Genomic DNA, 22,630 nt, shown 5'->3' on the forward strand with positions numbered 1-22,630 from the left:
AACTAATAAATTTTTACACACAAATATTTGCCCAGTGGCGTGCGGAGGTATAGGTAACAAGCTTCGTAAACGAACATAAAGGTGAAGAAAAAAACAGCTAATTTGTCAATGGTGTATTTACATCCAACGTCAAAGTATTATTTTTGTGATTGTGAAAGTAATTGTATTTTATTTTCTTTGTTGTCATATATCGATAAATTGTTTTAATATATCGAAAATGACTTGTCGCAACGCTTCGCATGCCGGCAGCTGGTATACTGAGAATGGTAAGTCAATTAAACAACGTTTCTTTGTTTTATGCGGTCGTTCTGTATCTTTTTGTGATAAAAAACGTGGAAAAAAAATCTCTGGAATTATTGTTTTTATGACCCGTGAGAAGAAAGAAAGGTGTCAGGCTCAGGGGGTATCGAAAAGTCAAAAGGTTGATGACCTTTGTTTCCGAAGTCCCTATCCTATTATTAAAATTCTTTTGTCTTGCTCTCGTATGTAATATGAGACGTCGAGTGAATTCCTAATATGAGCTTACCGAGATTTTTCTAAGAAATAAAAACTTTGGAATGCGTAAACGAGTGGTTAAATATTTCGGAATATATTTTTGACAACAAAGACTTTTCTTATAGACTGCATTTAAAAATTATATGATATTATAAATCTTATCGTAATTTATTGAATAATCTTTAAAGTGCAAAAGTTATTTATAAGGTATGCAAGATAATTAAATATTTATGTTGACCTTACGTCCAGTGAAAAGTCAATTGATTTTACTGTTACGTTCGGAAATCGTATTAGATGCGTTCAAGTTGTACACAAAATGGTATATTGGTTTTTTATGTAAAATAAAAAGCAGAATATTTATTTAATAGTTTCTTTAAGTTAAATTTGTCATTAATTGTACATAACATTTTATAATATAAATTGAAAAGCGGTTTGCAAGTTTATCAAAATCGATTTTTGAACGAAATAGGAAGCCATGGTTTCCATGACAGCCATTCAAACAAACGTCAAAACGCTATTGTAAGTCAACCGAAAGTCGTAAATAAAACATTTTACACGAAATAAATATAAAAAATGTCTGATAAAACGAAATCATCGGCTATAACATCCAAAATGAGTAAACCGAAGCGTCCTTCGACTGTCAGTGTGGCTTCATCTTCCCGCGCAAAACCAATACCGAGTGTGAAAGAAAAGACTCTTGTAACTCGTCCAAAGAAAGATGATACGAAAGTTTTAAAAACCGAAGGCCTTCCGGAGTTCGACGACTCTTACCGCCAAATTGCTTATGGCCGATTTATGCGCGCGATGTTAGAAGAATGCTTGATTGAAGAGAAAATTGAGAGAGAAGAGACACAAATGGACATTCAGATGGGATTATTGGCTGAAAGGTTTCAAAAAACCATGGATCAGTTGGATAAAACTAATAGACGGTTGAAAGATATATCGTTTGTTGTGGAACAAAAGAGGTGAGTCAGAATTCCTTGTTTTTGGTTCTATTTTTTTTTCTTGCTTGGTATGTGTAAAGGATTTTGGAATACTGCCAAGTGCTTAGTTCTTTTATGTTTCTTTCTCTTTGTAAGGATGCCTTTATCCTTTGAAAACTTCCTGTTTTCGCTGTGAATTCATGTGATAGTCTACAAATACAGGAGTTATAGGTTGTCCTCTACCTTTCACCATCCAATAACTCCTGTATTTAAGTAGTAATTATACACATTCATGATTCTTATGGCTAGTTTAAAGATTATCACTTTGGAGTTGGGTTCTTCCCAGACTGCTTAAATAGCATTTCAAATATAACAGTATAATTGATTTTATTCAGCTTGAAACTGATTTAAGGAAATCATAAGATTATAAATACTTAGTACTGAAATTTTTAAACATTCAATTAATATAACCATTGCTAAAGTATGTACATCATAACCTTAGCCTAATACCAACTAACTCATAATAAAACCATCTCATTACAGATTACTGGACCTCAAAAACACGGACAGTACTCAATTCTACGAAATGACAGACAATTCAAACGCACAGGACTTACTTCACGATCTATCGAACATAGAACAAGCACACTTAAACAAAATAGAACTTAACAATGTAGACTTCGGATACAATCAAGAAACTGGCCATAAACAGCTTCTAGACGCAGTTAATGATGCTATAGAAGGTTTAGAACGTATTAAAAAAGAATCCAACTTGGATGTACAAAAGTTTGCTGAATACGAGCGCTCGAAAGACAATATAGAGGAGTTAGAAAAAGACCGCTTTGATTTAGAAAGCTTGAAGTCGGAGTTTGAAGCGAAATTTCCGAATTTGAGTGAACGGGTTATATTGGAAGCGTCGGAGAAAATTGCTAAGATGATTGAGAATGACGATGAAGATGGGGCTGATGATGATTGATAGTTATAAAAGTATTGTGTATTGATGTTTTAAAGTTGTTCACCCTGAAGATTTTAGCAAGTCTTAAACTATACGAGAGTTTTAGGGATACACAAGCTTATTTATTGGTCACGGGCTGACCATTAATCAGTGTAATTCGATGGAAACTCCAGGCTTGCTACACACATATTCTGTTTTCAATAAATTAAATTGAATCAGCCTAGGCTGGCGGCAAAACTGAACAAGTGAGTTGTATCGGTTTTATTGTACGATAAATATTGCGGAACCGAATATGTGCGTAGCAAGCCTTAGTCTTCCGCTCTCGACATTGCAGCACTCTTCAATTAACTAATGTCAACAATGATGTCACAAGTCAATTAATGTGTTAGGTTAGACATTTTATATAGATTTGTTAATTCATAGGTTATTTATTATTATAATAAATGTTTTAAATTAATTTCAAATTGTTTCATTTATACCTATAATTAAGATTAATTTAGACAAAACCTACTCATTCAAACAATTGTGAAATCGTAGGTTTAAATTTCAAACTATCGCGTGATTGAACGCTGGTTTAAAGTAAAACTAATAGGATTGTTTGATGTAGATTATTTTCATTTTAGACCTGTGTTTGATCACGAGCTAGTTTGATATTTAAAATTACGTTTCGACATTTGTTCGAACCAATCGTATTTGATTTTCGCCGTTAAGCCTGCTGGTTTAAAGTGCAAATATTTTGAATCAAACAATCCATTAAGTTACACTTTAAATCAGCGTTCAATAATGCTCTAGTTTATAATTAAGAGTCCGATTTGCCATAATTTCCAATCTCATTTTATCAATTTCGATCCTGTCGTGAGTAAGCCACTTTATTTTATTTATTTGTGTATCTAGGCAACGAGTTATCTCGGCAGCTGGACCTATGGCTGTCGAAGGCAGACCTGACCCATGGCCCGGCGAGAGCTGTCATCGCGCCGTAAGTAACCATCAATTTTGATACTTTTTCTACACATATAATAAGACACAGGGTATCCTAGTTTAGGAGTTTAATATATTCATCTCATATAAATTATGTAATATAATAAATAAAGCTAAAAATTAGAAGGTTTTTTAACAATTAAGATTATTTATTTATTATCTATCTATTTATCTGCCTGACTGACTGTCTACACCATCCCTGTGAAAGAATGACAATGAAATTATAATAATATACTAGTAAACCTTGGCGCGGTCATTCTATAGATGGGTGACCGCATAGTAGTATTTGAGTTGGGCGTCTCCGTGCTTCGGAGGGCACGTAAAAGGTCGGTCCCGGTTGTTATCTATTAAGATAACAGTCGTTAAGCCATGTCAAAGGCCTTTCGGGCGGCTTGAACAACTTTGACACTAGGTTGACCACTAACCATACGATAAGAAGAAGACTGTCAGTCTATCTGCCTGTATGTCTGCCTGTCTGCCCATCTGTATGTCTGTCTGTCTGGCAAATTGGACCGAGTTTAATGCGGTACTTATCAATAAGATAGTGTTTATGTATATGTATATGTTAAGGTTTAAGGTAAAATAACCCTTTAACTCGAGACTGTTGCAATTTTAGAATTTATTTTGTTTTGTTTTTTCAGACATGCTGGCTATTCCTACTGTGGCGCGTGTGCGGCCTTCGCGTACCGGCAAGTCAGTCCTGTCGTTGTGTAAGTATAATATTAATATTTTAATGTTTAAGGGCAGTTTAGGCTGTCGCAAACGTGTGAAAATCGTCGATGTACTATTTAGGGATTGCAATCCGGTATGTATAAACAGTAAGCAGTAATATATAAGCTATACATATAAGCAGTAATCCGGCCGGATCCAGTCGGATCCGGCCGGATTACTGCTTGGATGCATGGATTGGCGTCATTCTGGTAAAATCCGGCCGGATTGAAATGTTACCGAATTGCAATCCCTAGTACTATTATTATTCGTGTATTTTTCGACCTTTTCAACAAATCGATGAAGTTTGCTTACTCCCGACGTAAACTAAAATTGCAAGCTAGCGCGTGATCCTACACTGGTTTAAAAGTGAAACAAATAGGACTGTTTGATATTGATTATTTTCATTTTAAATCAGTTGATCACATGCTAGTTTGAAATTTAAAACTACGATTTGACATTTGTTCGAACCAAACGAATTTGAATTTTCGACTCTATGCTGTTGGGAGTAAGCCTGCGATGAAGGAATGGAAATTTTTCGCACTTAGCGTGGTGGACTCAAGGTTTTACCCCTCCCACATTCCGGCAGGAGACCCTTGCCCAGTTGTAACCAGGCTCAGAACAGATACTCGTGCTCATCACACAAATATTTGTCCCGGGTAGGATTTTAAAGGCTACGGTTATTGCGGCGAGGTGACTACATTAACCACTGCGTTAAACTTGCAATTGCTTATATAAATACTAGCCGACCCGGCAAACGTTGTTTTGCCATAAAAATTAAATAAAAAAACATTGTCCAGCGGACAAAATTGTGAATCTAAACCATTCTCAGATCCCCTTGAACACACACAAAAAATTTCTTCAAAATCAGTCCAGTCGTTTAAGAGAAGTTCAGTGACATACACACTTACAGAAGAATTATAATATATAAAGATATAATGCGTGTTCTATGTTACAGTAAACGCATATTCATCCTGGGTCCATCTCACCACGTTCGTCTGGGAGGCTGTGCGCTCTCCTCACTTGATAAATACCAAACGCCTCTCTACGATCTCACTATTGATAAGCAGAGTAAGTATATAACATATTAGGTCGGGGAAAAAGTCTTTTCGCATTATAGTATGTATGAACTTGTAATAAAATCTTTTCTCTACACAAAAAAGCTCGATATTTGGGTACCTCACGAGCTCACTGAAAGAAACCTAATGAACCGTGTACTCATTTGTGATTCTTGAAGCCAAAGAGATTTTATTACAAGTTTATACATACTCATAGCCAGTTGCGCTCACCGGTCGGTAAACGATCTGTGGGTTCAGCAAACCTTGGCGCGGTCATTCCATAGATGGGTGACCGCATAGTGGTATTTGAAAAGGGCGTCTCCGTGCTTCGGAGGACACGTAAAAAGTCGGTCCCGGTTGTCACGTCAAAGGCTGCGACTTGAACAACTTTGACAATAGGTTGACCACTAACCATACGATAAGAAGACCCAGATATGTTTTTTGTGCAAATTTCAATTAATTCTCATGTATGTATGTTTGTAACAGTTTACGCGGAGTTAGAAGCGACCCGTCAGTTTGAATGGATGGACGTGCAGACCGACGAAGACGAACATTCTATTGAAATGCACCTGCCTTACATCGCTAAAGTTATGGAAGAGTGAGTACCTAGCTTTATTTAAATATATAATATAATAAATTTAACCCATTACTGTCCCACTGCTGGGCAAGGGTCTCCTCCCGTAATGAGGGAGGGGTTACGCCTTGAGTCCACCACGCTGGCCAAGTGCGGGTTGGGGACGTTGGACCTCAATAAATGTATTAAACTAATTTTAGGCATGCAAGGTTTCCTCAAGATGTTTTCCTTCACCGTTGGAGCATGTGATAATTGTTTCTAATACATACATAACTTCGAAAAGTCATTGGTGTGTTGCCTCGGGTTCGAACCTGCGACCACTTGCGTGGGAGGTACTAACATAGTTTTGATAAAGCATTTAATTATTATTTTTTCAGGTTCAAAACAGCGTTCACAATAATCCCAATCCTAGTAGGGTCTTTGACACCAGAGAAAGAAGCAAAATACGGCGCAATCCTCGCGCCTTACCTCGCCGACCCACAGAACTTAGTGGTTATATCGTCAGACTTCTGTCACTGGGGCTCCAGGTTCAGGTACACGTGGAAGGACAGCGCCAGGGGACATATCCACCAGAGCATCGAGTGGTTGGACAAACAGGTGAGATATAGAGTGGGCAAAGTTGACTTGGCAAAGTAATTTAATCATTCATTCGTCGTATGGTCAGTGGTCAACCTAGTGTCAAAGTTGTTCAAGTCCGAAAGGCCTTTGACATGGCTTAACGACTGTTATCTTATTGATAACAACCGGGACGGAGACCGGAGACGCTCAGTTTAAATACCACTATGCGGCCACCCATCTATAGAATGTCCGCGCCAAGTTTGCTTAACCCAAAGTTTTGTTTTGTAAATAGGCCAAAGTGGTCTAATTAGGCAAATTTGAGTGTGTAAAGTACTTTAATTGGGCAAAGATGTCATAGTGAACAAATTATCAGACTAGGCAAAGATGGTATCATGGGCATAGTTGTCCAACTGGGCAATGTTGTCAAAACCGTGCAAAGTTAGCTTTATTACTCTGGTACTTAAAGTACCTTTAAAATTGTATTTAAAATCTCTCATCATTTATAAATAAATTATTATTTTTGCTCCAGGGTATGGATATAATAGAAAAGATGGAGCCGCGAGCGTTTACGGAATATCTCAATAAGTATGGCAACACTATATGCGGAAGACATCCCATAGGAGTGCTTTTACAGGTAACACAATTATAGTTATTTTTTAAATACATTTATTTAACATGATTCTAAAATAATAATAATATTTGCCTCTATGGCGCAGTCGGTCTGCTGACCATGAGTTCACGGGTTCGATTCCTGGGTATATGTCCTGCATTAGGATATGTCTCAATAGCAGTCCAGAGTTTGGCAACGTGCCCGGTATATGGTAATAGGCTCGCCTACTAATACATTGGGTATATTCCCGGTGTCCACCCCCTGCTTGTCCACCCCGGGTGGACAGAGACACAAATCTTTTAAAAAGTTCTCGGTGTCCACCCCTGGGGGACAGTGAGAATTAATTTTAAATTATTCCCGCTGGCCACCCCGGGTGGACAAACATACGAGTTTCATATTACTACTCTAGATCTCCATCGCCGGTGGACAAAGCCACTGCTTAAATAAACATTCTCAATGTCCACGCTTGCTGGAATTGGGTGTAAATAATTATAACAAAATTAATTAAGTAGGTATATAGTTTAATCATATTATCAACATCTCTAAGGTAAATAGAAGTAGGTACACTATCTATTGTGTGTTTTCCCATATAAAATTGACATTGAGAATATTTATTTAATTAAGCAGTGGCTTTGTCCACCGGCATTGGAGAGCTAGAGTAGTAATATGAAACTCGTATGTTTGTCCACCCGGGGTGGCCAGCGGGAATAATTTAAAATTAATTCTCACTGTCCCCCAGGGGTGGACACCGAGAACTTTTTAAAAGATTTGTGTCTCTGTCCACCCGGGGTGGACAAGCAGGGGGTGGACACCGGGAATATACCATACATTGTACTAACACTGTTTATTGCGAAACGTGGATGTAATACACTTCTGCCTACACTTTCTGTTATAACAGGCGTGATATTAAGTATATAACAATCACCCCCTAAAAGGGACTGGGATGTAATAATCATCTATGTAAAATAGTAGCAGAGTACCAGTAAAAAATGTTACAGAAACGGGGAAAATTTCGACCCATTCTCGCTTATGTGACGCAAGCGAAGTTGCGCGAGTCAGCTAGTTAACTAACTATTTATATTTCGTTGCAGGCGATCTCAAAACTTCGCAGCCAGTCCAATGCTCCACGGATGTCTATGAAATTCCTGAAATACGCACAATCTTCGCAATGTATGAACATGCAAGATTCCTCCGTTTCGTACGCCAGCGCGTCCCTAGTGTTCGAGTAAATATAAGCTTTGTCGATTGAAATTAATTTGTTATTATCCAACAACTTAGTAGAGACTTGGCAAGCACGATTTATTTAGATTATTAAAATATATTACCGAGACTTTTGAGGCGCCCATAGTCAGTTGCGCTCACCGGTCGGTAAACGATCTGTGGGTTAAGCAACCAAGTTTAAATACCACTATGCGGTCACCCATCTATGGGTGACCGCATAGTGGTATTTAAACTGGGCATCTCCGTGCTTCGGAGGGCACGTTAAAAGTCGGTCCCGGTGTTGTCTGCTAAGATAACAGTCGTTAAACCACGTCAAAGGCCTTCCGGGCGGCTTGAACAACTTTGACACTAGGTTGATCACTAACCATACGACAAACAAACAATTACCGAGTTCTCTGGTCTCTGTCTACCCCTAATCATATGGGTGAAAGGTGGCCTAGTGGTTTAAGTTAGCAGCACGCAAGTGGCCGCAGGTTCGAATTCGAGGCAACACACCAATGACCTTTCGAAGTTATGCGTGTATTAGAAATAATTATCACATGCTCCAACGGTGAAGGAAAACACCGCGAGGAAACCTTGCACGCCTAAAATTTGTTTAATACATTTATTGAAGGCATACAAAGTCCCCAACCCGCAGTTGGCCAGCGTGGTGGACTCAAGGCCTAACCCCTCCCCCTCGTTTGGGAGGAGACCCTTGCCTAGCAGTGGGACGGATAATAGTCTTGTATGCAAGGTTCGCGGCTGGAGGTATACAACATACAGAATATATAACATCAGTGACACGTCTTATACAGCTGACGGTGACCTGTTTGATACAGATACTTTATTTTAAAAATACACAGAATTATTTATTATAATCTATATAAATTGTACATGCCAAAGCTCTGAAGTAATTAAGTCCAGCAAAATTTGTTATTGTGCAATAAAATTTATTTCAAAACATTTTTTTACGATTTTAAAAATGTTGGATTTAAAAGTGCAGTTTGGTTTTTGAAATTTAAAAACGAATTTTTCAATAAAAATTATATCAATCGACAAATTTTCAAAAAAATATAATACTATAACTTGGTTGTTCTATGTATTTAACTATAACCTTTTTAAATAAGATATTTCTAAATTATATACTAAATATTTTAAGAGCAGTGATTTTACGCTACGTGCTTTGGTGAGCACGTAAAGTCGTTGTTGTAGTACTTTAACAATAACGGGAATTAAAAGATATAATAATATTTTTTCTGCCTATCCCGGGATTCGAAACCGAGGCTTTCCTTCCTTCAGTACTTATTAAAACCGCCCCTATTACACTACCTCTGCCTACACCTTTGGATTTAACAAGCGTTATATTATTATATATGTATATTATATACATATAACAATTTTATTTCTATACATATAAAAATGAATTGCTGTTCGTTAGTCTCGCTAAAACTCGTGAACGCCTGGACCGATTTGGCTAATTTTGGTCTTGAATTATTTGTAGAAGTCCAGAGAAGGTGTAAAAGATGAATAAATTTGAAAACGCGCGGGTCAGCTAGTACATACATAAAATCACACCCTTTCCCATAGGGGTAGGCAGAGACCAAAGACCACTGCTCTTAAATAACAAATATTTAATTTAGAAATATCATATTAATATTTTCTATACAATACGTTATAAATATAAAAATCGGGGGTATTTTAAAGACTGAAAAACGGCAACATTATCGGAATTATAGAAAAGTCGTGGGTTCGAATCCCACTAGCCGCCTTTACACACGCACTGTATCGCGCATGAAACAACAATCGCTCGTGTAAGGAGAAAGCAAAGAGCCGTCACCGCGCTCACCTCCCCGCGCCCGCGACCAACATCGCTCTCAGAGCGCGCTGCAAGCACTAGCGTTATACTGTACCATACTAGGAACCTGCGATACTGGGTGTGTGAAAAGTTGGCTAATTAATGGCTAATTAATGGGTATCGTTACGCGCCAGATAACTTTGTGTGTCGGTATATAGCAACAAGTCCGATTAAGACTGAATTAGGAAAGGAAGGCGAGATTTTTATATTTATAACATATAGTAAAAATAAGTATAATTTTATTTTATGTCTTAATTTTTTTGTACTTTTTATAAGTTAATAAATGTAGATGGGTAATTTTGACATTGTAAAGACTTTGCCTAAGAATCAAATAGTTTAGTAAATCATCAGTCTAGCCTTTCTTCCAACTATGTTGGAGTCGGCTTCCAGTCTCACCGGATGCAGCTGAATACCAGTATGTTACATGGAGCGACTGTCTATCTGACCTCCACAACACAGTTACCTGGGTTATAACACGATACTTAGTAAGACTGGTTGTCAGACTTTCAAGCTTCTGACTACTGTTAACGACTGTCAAAGATCTTTGAAAATACTTTATAGTATAGTATAATAAATATCGTGTAACCTCTTATAAGTTATATAGTGTTTTGTCACTTGCAATCAATTTAAAATGTATAAAAGTTGTAAAGGGTTTAACTGTTTAAACCTGGTGAAGCCAGGCGGGTCGCTAGTTATGATTTTTTCGAGATTTTGGTCTAAGTTAGTCTATAATGTCAAAATTGCCCAAAAACCACTAACTATAAGCCCTAAAATATATTAATGAATTCGCACGCTATTTTATTTTGTTAGTAAAGGTATATTTAAAATTTATAATTATGTCTTTCTAGCCGAAATTGTTTATAGTGTCGTGTGTACAATACACAGGTACAATTTGAGAAGCTGCGCTCACCGGTAAACGATCTGTGGGTTAAGCAAACTATGGTGCGGTCATATCATAGATGGGTGACCGTATACTGGTATTTAGCGTCACCGTGTTTTGTAGAGCACGTAAAAAGTCGGTCCCGGTTGTTGTCAATTAAGAGAACAGTCGTTAAGCCATGTCAAAGACGGCTTGAACAACTTTGACACTAGGTTGACCACTAACCATACGAAAGACTCTATTACTTCATGTTATTCACTTAATTTCGTTGAAACTGGCCAAGGTGCAAGACTTTATTTAGTGTCCAAGTGTGTGTACAATACACAGGTACACTCTCTATTCCATCACTCTCATAGTGCGGTACACACGACCAGTGAGAGATCAGGCGCAGGACCGACGGCTTTACCTGCTCTCCGAGGCACGGAGATCTATGAGCTCAACTTCCTAACTCCGGGTAATTCACTAAGCATTTCTTTCCAGAAAAACTCACAAAGGCATTTATTGTATTTTTACATATATTTTTATTTATAACGCACACGAGAACGAAAATATAATTAAAGCAATAAAAAATGAGACCATATTTTCAAATATTAAAATTGTAAAGATTGGCAACACTGCAATATAAAAATGTTGCCAACCTCTAAAATTCTCATCTGATAAATCTTGTCTATGGTCTTACATTCGTAGAAAAAAAAACCTTTAAAATATGCTCTATGATTATAAAGCAGTTATTTTTGTAAAAAATATGTTAAAAGTAGTTTTCTATGTTAGTAGAAGTTAGAATTAAATTTGTGGCGTGATAACCTTTTCTTATTAAATACATCTCCTAAGTTTTTTGTGAAAAAGAGACCCCGTAAAACATTTATGGGTCAGTTTTTCAAATCACGATAAATTTAACTACCATTTATAGTCCAATAATGTAGTAGTCTTGATTGCTGAAAGTGGAGTTTTTCGTATTTTAAGGGTTCCTCATCCAAAAGGTAAACATGGGACCCTATTATTTAGTCTCTCATACAGAAAACAGTTTCTTTTTCAATTTTTTTTATAAATAATGTTACGGAATCATTCGAGCACGAATGTAACTTGCATTTGGCCGATTTTTTTTACTATAATCTATACTAATATTATAAAGCTAAAGAGTTTGTTTGTTTGATTGATTGTTTGTTTGTTTGAACGCGCTAATCTCAGGATCTATGGGTCCGATTCGAAAAATTATTTTAGTATTAGATAGCCCTTTTATCGAGGAAGGCTATAGGCTATATATCATCACGCTACGACCAATACAAGCAGAGTACCAGTGAAAAATGTTACAGAAACGGGGAAAATTATGATTCTCTATTGTGACGCAAGCGAAGTTGCGCGGGTCAGCTAGTGTGTAATAAAATAAGAAATATATAATTTTTATTATTTTGTAGAAATATATGTAAAGTTAAATGTATTTAATGTATGCATTTAATGAACTAAATACCCTTTTATATGATGCTCTTTCCTTTTCTAATCTCGAATGTTAGAAAGAGAGGTCCGATTGTTTCTACCGAGCCGCTAGCGCGTAAGGTAGTTTAATATAAGTACTTGCAATAATATATTATGTAGCCTTTATTAATATAGAAAAGCACAGATTGGTCACTTGTCTCAAAATATATTTATTTCGCAATAAATAAAAATGTTTAATTTGCTATTTGGTCGTTTTATTTTTAACCTGAAGCAAGCTTTGTTTTACAATGGGGTGAATAAGTGAATGAGTAAATGAGCGAATGACTGAATGAGGGAGTAAGATTATGAATGAGTGAATTGATGCATGAGTAAACGAATGAATGAGTGAGTGAATGATTGACCGAGTAAATGAGCGAATGACTGAATGAGGGAGTAAGATTATGAATGAGTGAATTGATGCATGAGTAAACGAATGAATGAGTGAGTGAATGATTGACCGAGTAAATGAGCGAATGAGCGAATAAGGTAATGACTGAACAAGTAAATGAGTTCCCGAATGGGTGAATAATTAAATGAGTCAATGAGTAAATTGATTAATGCGTGAATGATAAGAATGAATAAGTGAAAAGTTTGAATAATTAATGAGTGAAAAAAATAATGTAGGAATGATTGAGTGATCGAATGTGTGTATGAGATGGGCAAATGAGTGAGTGGTAGTTATTTCAGGAGCTGTTGACGACTGAAATTGTAATATATCTCTTTGAAATTACTAACAGCTTCTGAAATAACTATCACTTATTTACTCACTCGATCGGATTTACATACAAAATGAAAGGAACACATAGTTGCCTGCACAGAATAATAGATGTCGCTTTTGTAGACTATATAGAGACGTCTATATCCTCAGTAAATATCTAATAAAATATTATAAAGCTGAAGAGTTTGTTTGTTCGTTGGTTTATTTGTTTGTTTGAACGCGCTAATCTCAGGAAAGTGCGTCTTCTTCGTCTCAGTCTCGCGCTAGTCCGATTTGAAAAATTCTTTCAGTGTTACATAGCCCATTTATCGAGGAAGGCTATAGGCTTATATCATCATGCTACGACCGATAGGAGCAGAGTACCAGTAAAAAATGTTATAAAAACGAGGAAAATTATGACCCATTCTCTCTTATGTGACTCAAGCGACGTTGCGCGTGTCAGCTAGTATGAAATATAGCGTGATAGTCGATATAGTCAGCTAGTACCTAATAATACTCTGTGAACTTTATCGTAGGTATCACGGAATAACTAACACAAGAGAAAAGGGCATGTCATACTATTTCATTGAAGATGACTGTCGCCAAACTCAGCCGATGACATTTAACGCACACTGAAATATGAAAAGGAATAAACGACTAATACAAATTAAAATGACTAGGAAAAGTCGGAATTCTATCTAATATATTATGTAGGTTTTAGTGTCATCTCTTAGGTTAGTACTAGGGTATGTCTATTTAATCGTACTAACATATTATGGCACGCGCACCACGCCAGGCCACACTAACCGTAGCGCCGCGTGTGGTGGGTTCGAATCCCACCCGGGACAAATCTTTGTGTGATGAGCACGAGTATCTGTTCTGAGCCTGGTTGTCAATTTATCTATATAAGTATGTATTTAGAAGTATATAAGTATGTTTATCAGTTATTTAGTTACAGTACAAGCTCTGCTTAGTTTGGAATCAAATAACCGTGTGTGAGTTGTCCAATAATATTTAGTTATTCCGTCGTAGGTATAATGCACCATAGAGGCAAAAACAAACTCTTTTTAAAAACCTATTTAAGTTATGAGTCTTCTGTCCATAGAAACCTGTCAATCTGTCAAAAACTTGCAATGAGATTGCGATAAAATTTCGAGTTTCTATCAATAACAAATGGATTGGATTCAAAATGTTAACAACGTTGTAGATTTCGATAAACATAAGTCTTGGTATAAGGTCGATTTGGATGGCGACTATATAACGAAATACCAGTCGAAATTTATACCGAAGAAAAAGAATTACAGGATTAAACCTAAGAAGATTGTTAGAAAAGAATACATCGCTCCAGAACCGGTGAAAGAAGCTCAAAAATTAAAGCCAAAATCTGTGTTTTACGCCCACGAAACTATATTTTCTTTAAGCGTCCATCTTTGCATTTCTTTATTGATGTCGCTGGCTGCTTATTGCGGCTTTTCTTTTGCTATGCCGGCGAGAATAATTCTATCTAATTTGACACCCGAAATACTGCCTTTTAGGGACTTTGAAAAATTCTTTTGAGTGAAGAAAACTATAAAAATATATAAGTTAATACACGGAGCTATAAATTTTCGGGTCAAAAATTGGGTATATCTGCATTTACATACACATAAAATAACGCCTTTTTCCCTATAGCGGTAGACAGAAACCAAAGAACGTCACTTGGTACGATCCTTACAAACTTCCCTTGCTTCATTCACATCCATACATCATGTCATACAGTAACTGCATTTAATAGATTAATATATAAATTGCTTATAGGTAGTCCTTAGTCTTTTAGCCCAAATTATAAAAGACAAATAACTGCATTTTAGAAAATTATATTTTAAACCGTAATAAAATTGCAACAACATCGATCAAGGAACATTTTTGAATAAAATTTCCTTTTCAATCGTACAAAACTGGTTTGTCGTAATTAAATATTTCTAAAGCATGGAGTCAAATAATTTTCAGATGCGTAAAGAATTACCAAGGTTTTGTTGTGAAAGAACTCCTAAAAGTTATTTTAGTGTTATTACTAGTATATTCTCTGTGTTGTTAGACGCCGGGATTACTTTTCTTCAATATACTTATTTCATGTTACTCATAGTAATCGGGCTTAGATTTGTATTGAACAATTTATAAATGTTTTTTTCACGAAATAAATGTTTTTTTATCTGCATTTTTATTTATTTTTTGTAACAATATTCTACATCGTATACTACTAATTTGACTGCCTCTATAGCGCAGTGGTTTAGGTCGCCACGCCGTTTTGCGTCCGGAGGTCGCGGGTTCGATCTCCACACTGGACAATTATTTGTGCGATCTACAAATAATTGTTTCGGGTCTGGTTGTACTTTGTGTCCGTTGTTTGTATGTTTGTAAAAGTCCCCGTGACACAAGAGCAATTCTTAGTGCGGAGTTGTTTTTTTAAGAATATTATCCTAGGTACTAATATTATGATCAGAGCTAATTAAATATGCAACTTGAATGACGTGCTCACTACGTCATAATCTAAAGAATCATAGTAATGTGACAATGTGTAGTGAGCGAGAGACTCCGATATAATGACATGACTTAGTTTTGAAATGGCCCGAGTATAGTCCGAAAAGACGCCAACATAGTTTTATATTTACGCACAGATTTCCCAAAATCAAAAAGTATTTGCATGTTTCTTAATTCAAAATCGCTTTTATTAATGGCTGTTAATTGTTTATGTTCCTCACTGCAGGAGGCACCATATAAATGGATGGTATAGGTAAATGTTGGGATGGAAGTTACCTGGAATTTGGAAACTACCTGCAACGAATACTGCATTCTCTTATTAACCTCACAACTTCAGTGGATGGAAAAATATATGACACTTACCTGAATCCAAGGTTATAGGGGCTGGAAGAAAACGGCAACCACTAACAAACGGAGCGGCGCCAGCCGTCTGATGGGTCTCACGCGAGTTGATTGAATATAAATTTCACTTAAGACACTGAATTGATTTACCCCCGGTTACTCAGGTACATTTAGCGGTAGTTTATCTATTTATAAATCAAAATCAAAATCAAATCATTTATTCATTTAGGTCAAATATTGACACTTATGATAGTCGTTACAATTACTGAATCTACCACTAGCTCGGAAAGGGGGTAGAGCCTTATGAGAAGAGCTAGCGAGAAACTCACGGCCACTCTTTTCAATCGCCAAAAGTTTTACAATGTGGTTGATACAATAATTGATCATGCGAGGAGCTGCCAACAATCAGCGATATAGACTAAACGTCAATTAAGTTAAAATATACGTTAAAACTCATATAAAAAACGCTATTGAATAGATAAACTACCGCTAAATGTACTCAGAAACAGAATTAGTACACAATTTCACTTTTTAGGTTAATAAGTTAGTTACTTCGTCAAGAGTTTTTTCTTGTTGTTATCCCGCGGTCTAATGGCTAACTGCCGCCATGTCTGAAAAACGATGACAGTTGCGACAATATTAAAAAAATAGGGTAGTTACCTATCAGTCAAATCAGCTACTCTTTATGAAATGTCAAATACACATTTTACTATAGAAACAACGTAGGACTTTTGTTTCAAGATTGCTTAACAGTCGAAAAAATACGACTTTTAAAATATTTTTTAATATATTTTATTTAATACTAATTGGCGGAATTAGGCATAAAGTCAGAATCACCAGGAAAAAAAACAAAAAAAAACACGACGTAGTGACGTCACTATGTCATATTTTCGTTGGTATCAAATGAGTGCCTCATAAAAAGTTTCAGTCTGTAATAATTAGAATTTTAACATTATTTACTAAAAAAGCTACATAGTCTGAGCATTTTAGATGAACCTTTTACGAGTACGAGATTAATAATTTTTCGTTAACCCAGTCAACTACCTAATGAATAATTAATTAAACGGAAGTAGGAACGGTGGCGTCGGGAAATCTATTCAATGGTTGTAAAGTTACCCTTTCACGAAGAAACTACTGGACGGATTTTAATGAAATTTTGTACACAAATAGTTTATAACCTGGATTAACACATAGGATACTTTTTACCCCGGAAAAACATTTCAGTCGGACGAAATCGCGGGCGGAACCTAGTGAATCAAATCGTGGTGAGAATCAACCGATGTACGAGGTTTTCGTTGAATTATAGTAGGCGTCCTGTAAAATTAAGGGTATTTAAATAAAAAACAATAAATAGTAAAATATAAATTTTATTTCTTCGTTAACAGTTACATGATTCTAGTTATAAATTATATGGAAACTTAATTACACGTTTTTGATAAAAATAAATATTTTCATGGAATCCTTGATACTTAAAGTAATGAAAAATATTAAATACCTGAGAAAAAGAGTTTTATTACAATTTCACGAGTCCTAAATATGTATTGGATAACTTAACCAATAGATAAAACGGTTAAGTTATCAGTTAAACTGAAATTTTGCCCCACTTTAACTACTACTGAAAAAACTGGTTAGTTCTTATAAGATGGAATTTTATATGCGACTGCCGTGCAAGAGGTCTCGGGTTCCAATCTTGGGTCGGGCCAAAAAGACTTTTCTGAGTTTTTCTGTTAAGTATTTCTCAGAGATTGCCCGGAGTTAGGAAGTTGAGGTTGTAGCACCTCCGTGCCTCGGAGGGCACGTAAAGCCATATACTTTGAACTGAAATAAGAGCTTGTAAGTAAGTGGAATATTGAAGTTTTTAACCCATTACTGTCCCACTGCTGGGCAAGGGTCTCCTCCCTTAATGAGGGAGGGGTTAGGCTTTGAGTCCACCACGCTGACCAAGTGCGGGTTGGGGACTTTGCATGCCCTCGATAAACATATTAAACAGATTTTAGGTATGCAAGGTTTCCTCACGATGTTTTCCTTCACCGTTGGAGCAAGTGATAATTATTTATAATACATATTTATTTCGAAAAGTCATTAGTGTGTTGCCTCGGTTTAGAAACGAAAATTCAAATTTTAACGCCAAAGATTCTTTCTCAGGTATTTATATGAAAATATGAGTAGAAAAATACGTTTTTTTTGGAAAAAAATATATAAGTATGTGATGGAAAAGCGATTGTGCGTTTTTTTTAATGCAATTTCAAATTTATTTATTATATGAAATGAAAAAAATATATTTAAGAGAATGCATAGTAAACAAGTAAAGATAGAAAAATAGGTTTAAAAGCTATTGAATATCGACAACTTAGTAAAGAAAGGTTTCTGAGTACATTTAGCGGTAGTTTATCTATTCAATAGCGTTTTTTCTATATGAGTTTAAACGCTATCGAAAAGATAAACTACCGCTAAATGTACCTCAGAAACCGGAGGCTAACACGTCTTTTTCCCATAGGGGTAGGTAGAGACCAAAGAACGTCACTTGGTACGATCCTTACAAACTTCCCTTGCTTCATTCACATACATACATGTTGTCATACAGGACCGCCGGTTACGAGTAGCACCTGACCTTTTTACAACACATCACCGATATGATCTGTGTATGTCTTTCTAGGACGTCCCCTCCCGGCGTTTAAATTTACGTCGGCACAATAAATTTTAGATCGGGTGGCCTCTAGTACTAATATAAAAGTGGTCTAAAACCTTATACAAAAAGAACGACACGATTTTCGCCTCAGAAATAATGTTAACTAAAGGCAGAACAGAATCAATTGCAACTTATTATTTATTTATCGTATGGTTAGCGGTCAACCTAGTGCCAAAGTTGTTCAAGCCCGAAGGCCTTTGACGTGGCTTAACGACTGTTATCTTAATTGACAACAACCGGGACCGACTTTTTACGTGCCCTCCGAAGCACGGAGACGCCCAGCTCAAATACCACTAAGCCGTCAGCCATCTATGGAATGGCCGCGCCAACGGTTGCTTAACCCACAGATCGTTTACCGACCGGTGAGCGCAACTGGCTATGGGCGCCTCAACTGATAGTATTGACATGTATTTGTAAAACCTTTGATATTTCAAAAGTACGTATTAGCAGGGTGGTTCCTTTTTGCATAAATACGAACATTCATACTAATATTACAATAGCGAAAGTAACTCTGTCTGTCTGTTACTCAATCACGCCTAAACTACAGAACCAATTTGCACGAAATTTGGTATGGAGATATTTTGATACCCGAGAAAGGACATAGGCTACTTTTTACCCATGGAAAATGACGCATTTCCATGGGAAAATTCAGGTAGCGGATGAAGTCGCGGGTAAAAGCTAGTTATGCTATATATTTCTAAACTAGCTGACCCGCGCAACTTCGCTTGCGTTACATAATTGTTAAAAAAAATTCCCGTTTTTGTAACATTTTTCACTGGTACTCTGCTCCTATTGGTAGTAGCGTGATGATATATAGTCTATAACCTTCCTCAATAAATGGACTATCTAACACTGAAATAATTTTTCAAATCGGACCAGTAGTTCCTGAGATTAGCGCGTTCAAACAAACAAACAAACAAACAATCAAACAAACAAACTCTTCAGCTTTATAATATTAGTATAGATTAAAGTATCTGTATCAAACAGGTCACCGTCAGCTGTATAAGACGTGTCACTGATGTTATAAATTTTATATCTTCGAAACTATGCATATAAGGCTCTCAAACTAAGTTGTCGGAAAATATCAAGAATTTAAAGTTTTTAAATCAATATATTGATGGAAAATCAAACAAATATCCAATGGCTAACAAATTAATTAATAATATAGAAATTTATACGTATATTTATAAAAGAAATTTGTCATAATTTCTCTTTAATAAACTTCAAAAAAATATTTTAGAAAATACATACATAGGTCTATGAAATACACCCACGTTTCGCCATTAACAATGTTAGTCCCATGTAATATGGTTGAATTAACATAATTCTAAACTATCCGAATTTCAAAAAATATCGAAAACAACGGCAGAAGAAAATCAACTTATCACAAAAAGTAATGTTGAAACTTTTTGAAAACAAAATTTTCGAAAAAAAATCAAACTTCTGTTTTTTCAATAGATATTATTATGTAATATTATGAAACTAAAGAAATTAAAGCTAAGTTTTTTTACAAACATTCTTCTCATCGTATGGTTAGTGGTCAACCTAGTGTCAAAGTTGTTCAAGCCGCCCGAAGGCCTTTGACGTGGCTTAACGACTGTTATCTTAGTAGACAACAGCCGGGACCGACTTTTAACGTGCCCTCCGAAGCACGGAGACGCCCAGTTGAAATGCCACTATGCGGTCACCCATCTATGGGGTGGTCACGCCAGGGGTTGCTTAACCCATGAGAGATGAGAGATGAGAGAGAGTGTATTTTTTAGAAGATATAAGATATTTCCGTTATAGTATTTTTCCTATTATTATTATTATGGTGAATGTTAAAATTAGTAAGCTAATATTATAACTGTAGAATTTAAAAACTGTATTTGATCTGCAAAAATGCAATTTGCAATTGAAAATAAATCTATAGTAAAGTCAACTCTAAAATTTGCAGTTATATGGACTGCAAGTTAGCTGTTAGATGGTAGTTTGCGGTTAGACTGCAAGTTTGCAGTTCGAGATTTATAAAGCCACACATTTTGAGTTTAATCTCGCGAGCGAGTTAAAAATAAAATTGTTGCGATTGTTGTTTCATGCGTGATAGAGTGTGTGTATTTGGTCAAGTGTGAGCGTGCTATTTCTACAGTTATAACATAATAATAGACTATTTTTATTTTCAATGTGATTATATCTATTTTTTTACTGATTTTCTGAATGAAATACTGGACTTAAAAGTTATTATTTTTTAACTAATTTCATATATTTTGTATGTGAATAGACTAAGATGGAGAATAAGGCAAAGTGTACGTTTCAATAACCTATCTCTAGTTAAGGATAGGCTATCGTAGTTTGGTTACTAAATAGTATATATTTAATAAAATCTAGCTGCCCGTACAGACTACGTAATTTTTTTTGTATCTTAACTTTGCCAAATGACAGTTTTGCTGACAAATTTGCCAATTGTCAACTTTGTCAAGTGTCAATTTCATCTTTAAACACTTTTGCCAAATGGCAATTTTGCCAAGTGTCATAATTGCCCAATGGCAACTTTGCCATATTAAAAATCTTAGCTTGTGTAGATATAATTATTACTATGGTCGAAAACTATAGATTTTTTAACGTCAAAAAACAGTGTTAATTTACTTCATAATTTTGAAAAGTCAACTTAAATTATATTATTTTTACAGCAAGGTAACAAAGTATTTAAACATTAGTGAAAAGACCACACTCAAAATTTGAGTCCTACTTTTGTGTAGCACTTTAAAATTGAGTAACGTATAATATTTGAATAACAACAGTAATTTTCGAAGACCATTTTCTAAATAATCTTTAAATATTTTTTTTGGAGTAATCATTTTTCAACTTTTCACCAATGTTTTGTATTACAAACTTCATAATTTTGAAATTAACAGTATAGAATAGAGTAACAAAAAATGCGATATTTCTATATATACATAAAAAAATTATACTAATGCCTATAACATCAAGGGGCAGAGCCGCTAGTAGATGGGTGATCTGAAAATAACACACATGTTATATCAGGTCGGGGTAAAAGTCTTTTCGCATTACAGTATGTATGAACTTGTAATAAAATCTCTTTGGCTTCAAGAATCACAAATGAGTACACGGTTCATTAGGTTTCTTTCAGTGAGCTCGTGAGGTACCCAAATATCGATTAAAATAAAGATTTTATTACAAGTTCATACGTACTATAATGCGAAAGGACTTTTTCGCCGACCTAATACTTTTATAATAAATTTTACCCATTAATGTCCCACAGCTGGAGAAGGGTCTCCTCCCGTAATGAGAGAAGGGTTAGGCCTTGCGTCCACCACGCTGGCCAAGTGCGGGTTGGGGACTTTGCATACCTTCAAGAACTGTCCTAAACAACAACGTTGCATCACGATGTTTTCCTTCACCGTTGGAACATGTGACAATTATTTCTAATACACACATAACTTGGAAAAGTCATTGGTGTGTTGCCACGGGTTCGAACATGCAGCCACTTGCGTGGGAGGTACCAACTTATACCACTCGGCTATCACTGCTCTTTTATAATAATACCTAACTATTTGTTCCATATGGTAATCGAATACACGATTTTCTTACTTCAAAGTACTGTAGCTTAACCATTGCACTTACAAAACAATTATTTTATAAAAAGTATCTATGATTAAGTCTTTCTTCCATAAAGGTAGGCAGAGAGCAAAGAACGTCACTTGGTACGATCCTTACAAACTTCCCTTGCTTCATTCACATACATACATGTTGTCATACAAAATCGAATGTAATTTTCTACAATAATTATTATTATTCTTACCTGAATGTGTAAGTAGGTTATCCTGAAACAATGAAAGAAATATTATTTCAACTCTTACTTATATTTCTAGACTAGCTGACCCGCGCAACTTCGCTTGCGTCACATAAGAGAGAATGGGTGAAATTTTTCCCCGTTTTTGTAACATTTTTTACTGGTACTCTGCTCCTATTGGTCGTAACGTGATGATATATAACCTATAGCCTTCCTCGATAAATGGGCTATCTAACACTGAAATCATTTTTCAAATCGTAGCAGTAGTTAATGAGATTTGCACGTTCAAACAAACAAACTCTTCAGCTTTATAATATTAGTA

The 22,630-nt window shown here is 35.8% G+C and overlaps 4 protein-coding genes across 5 annotated transcripts in view; 2 read left to right on the forward strand and 2 right to left on the reverse strand.

Moving 5' to 3' along the window:
• Window positions 1-16,409, reverse strand: part of FeCH (ferrochelatase, mitochondrial) — a 29,186-nt gene extending 12,777 nt beyond the window's left edge. The window contains exons 1-2 of one of the 2 annotated variants that reach the window (XM_076133704.1): window positions 16,379-16,409; window positions 15,848-15,962 (exon numbers count right to left, since the gene is read on the reverse strand). The gene's annotated coding sequence lies outside the window, so the exon portion shown is untranslated. Of the gene's footprint in view, window positions 1-15,847; window positions 16,012-16,313 lie in introns of both variants that reach the window. The other variant, XM_076133703.1, reaches the window with a different exon arrangement.
• LOC142985527 (protein MEMO1) lies at window positions 104-12,472 on the forward strand. The gene is made up of 8 exons (XM_076133749.1): window positions 104-266; window positions 3,268-3,349; window positions 3,993-4,061; window positions 5,018-5,130; window positions 5,604-5,715; window positions 6,069-6,288; window positions 6,779-6,883; window positions 7,951-12,472. The coding sequence occupies exons 1-8, from the start codon at window positions 218-220 to the stop codon at window positions 8,086-8,088; spliced, it is 888 nt and encodes a 295-aa protein (XP_075989864.1). The 5' UTR covers window positions 104-217; the 3' UTR covers window positions 8,089-12,472.
• On the forward strand, window positions 998-2,824 carry LOC142985484 (uncharacterized). The gene is made up of 2 exons (XM_076133686.1): window positions 998-1,460; window positions 1,962-2,824. The coding sequence occupies exons 1-2, from the start codon at window positions 1,069-1,071 to the stop codon at window positions 2,392-2,394; spliced, it is 825 nt and encodes a 274-aa protein (XP_075989801.1). The 5' UTR covers window positions 998-1,068; the 3' UTR covers window positions 2,395-2,824.
• Window positions 16,410-17,177: 768 nt separating the features above from the next.
• Window positions 17,178-22,630, reverse strand: part of PAPLA1 (Phosphatidic Acid Phospholipase A1) — a 108,733-nt gene continuing 103,280 nt past the window's right edge. The window contains exons 19-20 of the mRNA XM_076133645.1: window positions 22,318-22,339; window positions 17,178-21,512 (exon numbers count right to left, since the gene is read on the reverse strand). Coding sequence (XP_075989760.1) covers window positions 21,481-21,512; window positions 22,318-22,339 — 54 coding nt within the window. The 3' untranslated portion in view covers window positions 17,178-21,480. The remainder of the gene's footprint in view (window positions 21,513-22,317; window positions 22,340-22,630) is intronic.

The sequence above is a fragment of the Anticarsia gemmatalis genome, chromosome 30 (genome assembly GCF_050436995.1).
Source record: "Anticarsia gemmatalis isolate Benzon Research Colony breed Stoneville strain chromosome 30, ilAntGemm2 primary, whole genome shotgun sequence".
NCBI lineage: Eukaryota > Metazoa > Arthropoda > Insecta > Lepidoptera > Erebidae > Anticarsia > Anticarsia gemmatalis.

Excerpts from the sequence above, each read along its gene's own strand:
- LOC142985527 (XM_076133749.1), top strand. The coding sequence starts at position 218 with ATGACTTGTCGCAACGCTTCGCATGCCGGCAGCTGGTATACTGAGAAT. Across the intron at positions 267-3,267 it reads CAGCTGGTATACTGAGAATG|GCAACGAGTTATCTCGGCAG; the intron begins GTAAGTCAATTA and ends TTGTGTATCTAG. Across the intron at positions 3,350-3,992 it reads GCGAGAGCTGTCATCGCGCC|ACATGCTGGCTATTCCTACT; the intron begins GTAAGTAACCAT and ends TTGTTTTTTCAG.
- LOC142985484 (XM_076133686.1), top strand. The coding sequence starts at position 1,069 with ATGTCTGATAAAACGAAATCATCGGCTATAACATCCAAAATGAGTAAA. Across the intron at positions 1,461-1,961 it reads TTTGTTGTGGAACAAAAGAG|ATTACTGGACCTCAAAAACA; the intron begins GTGAGTCAGAAT and ends ATCTCATTACAG.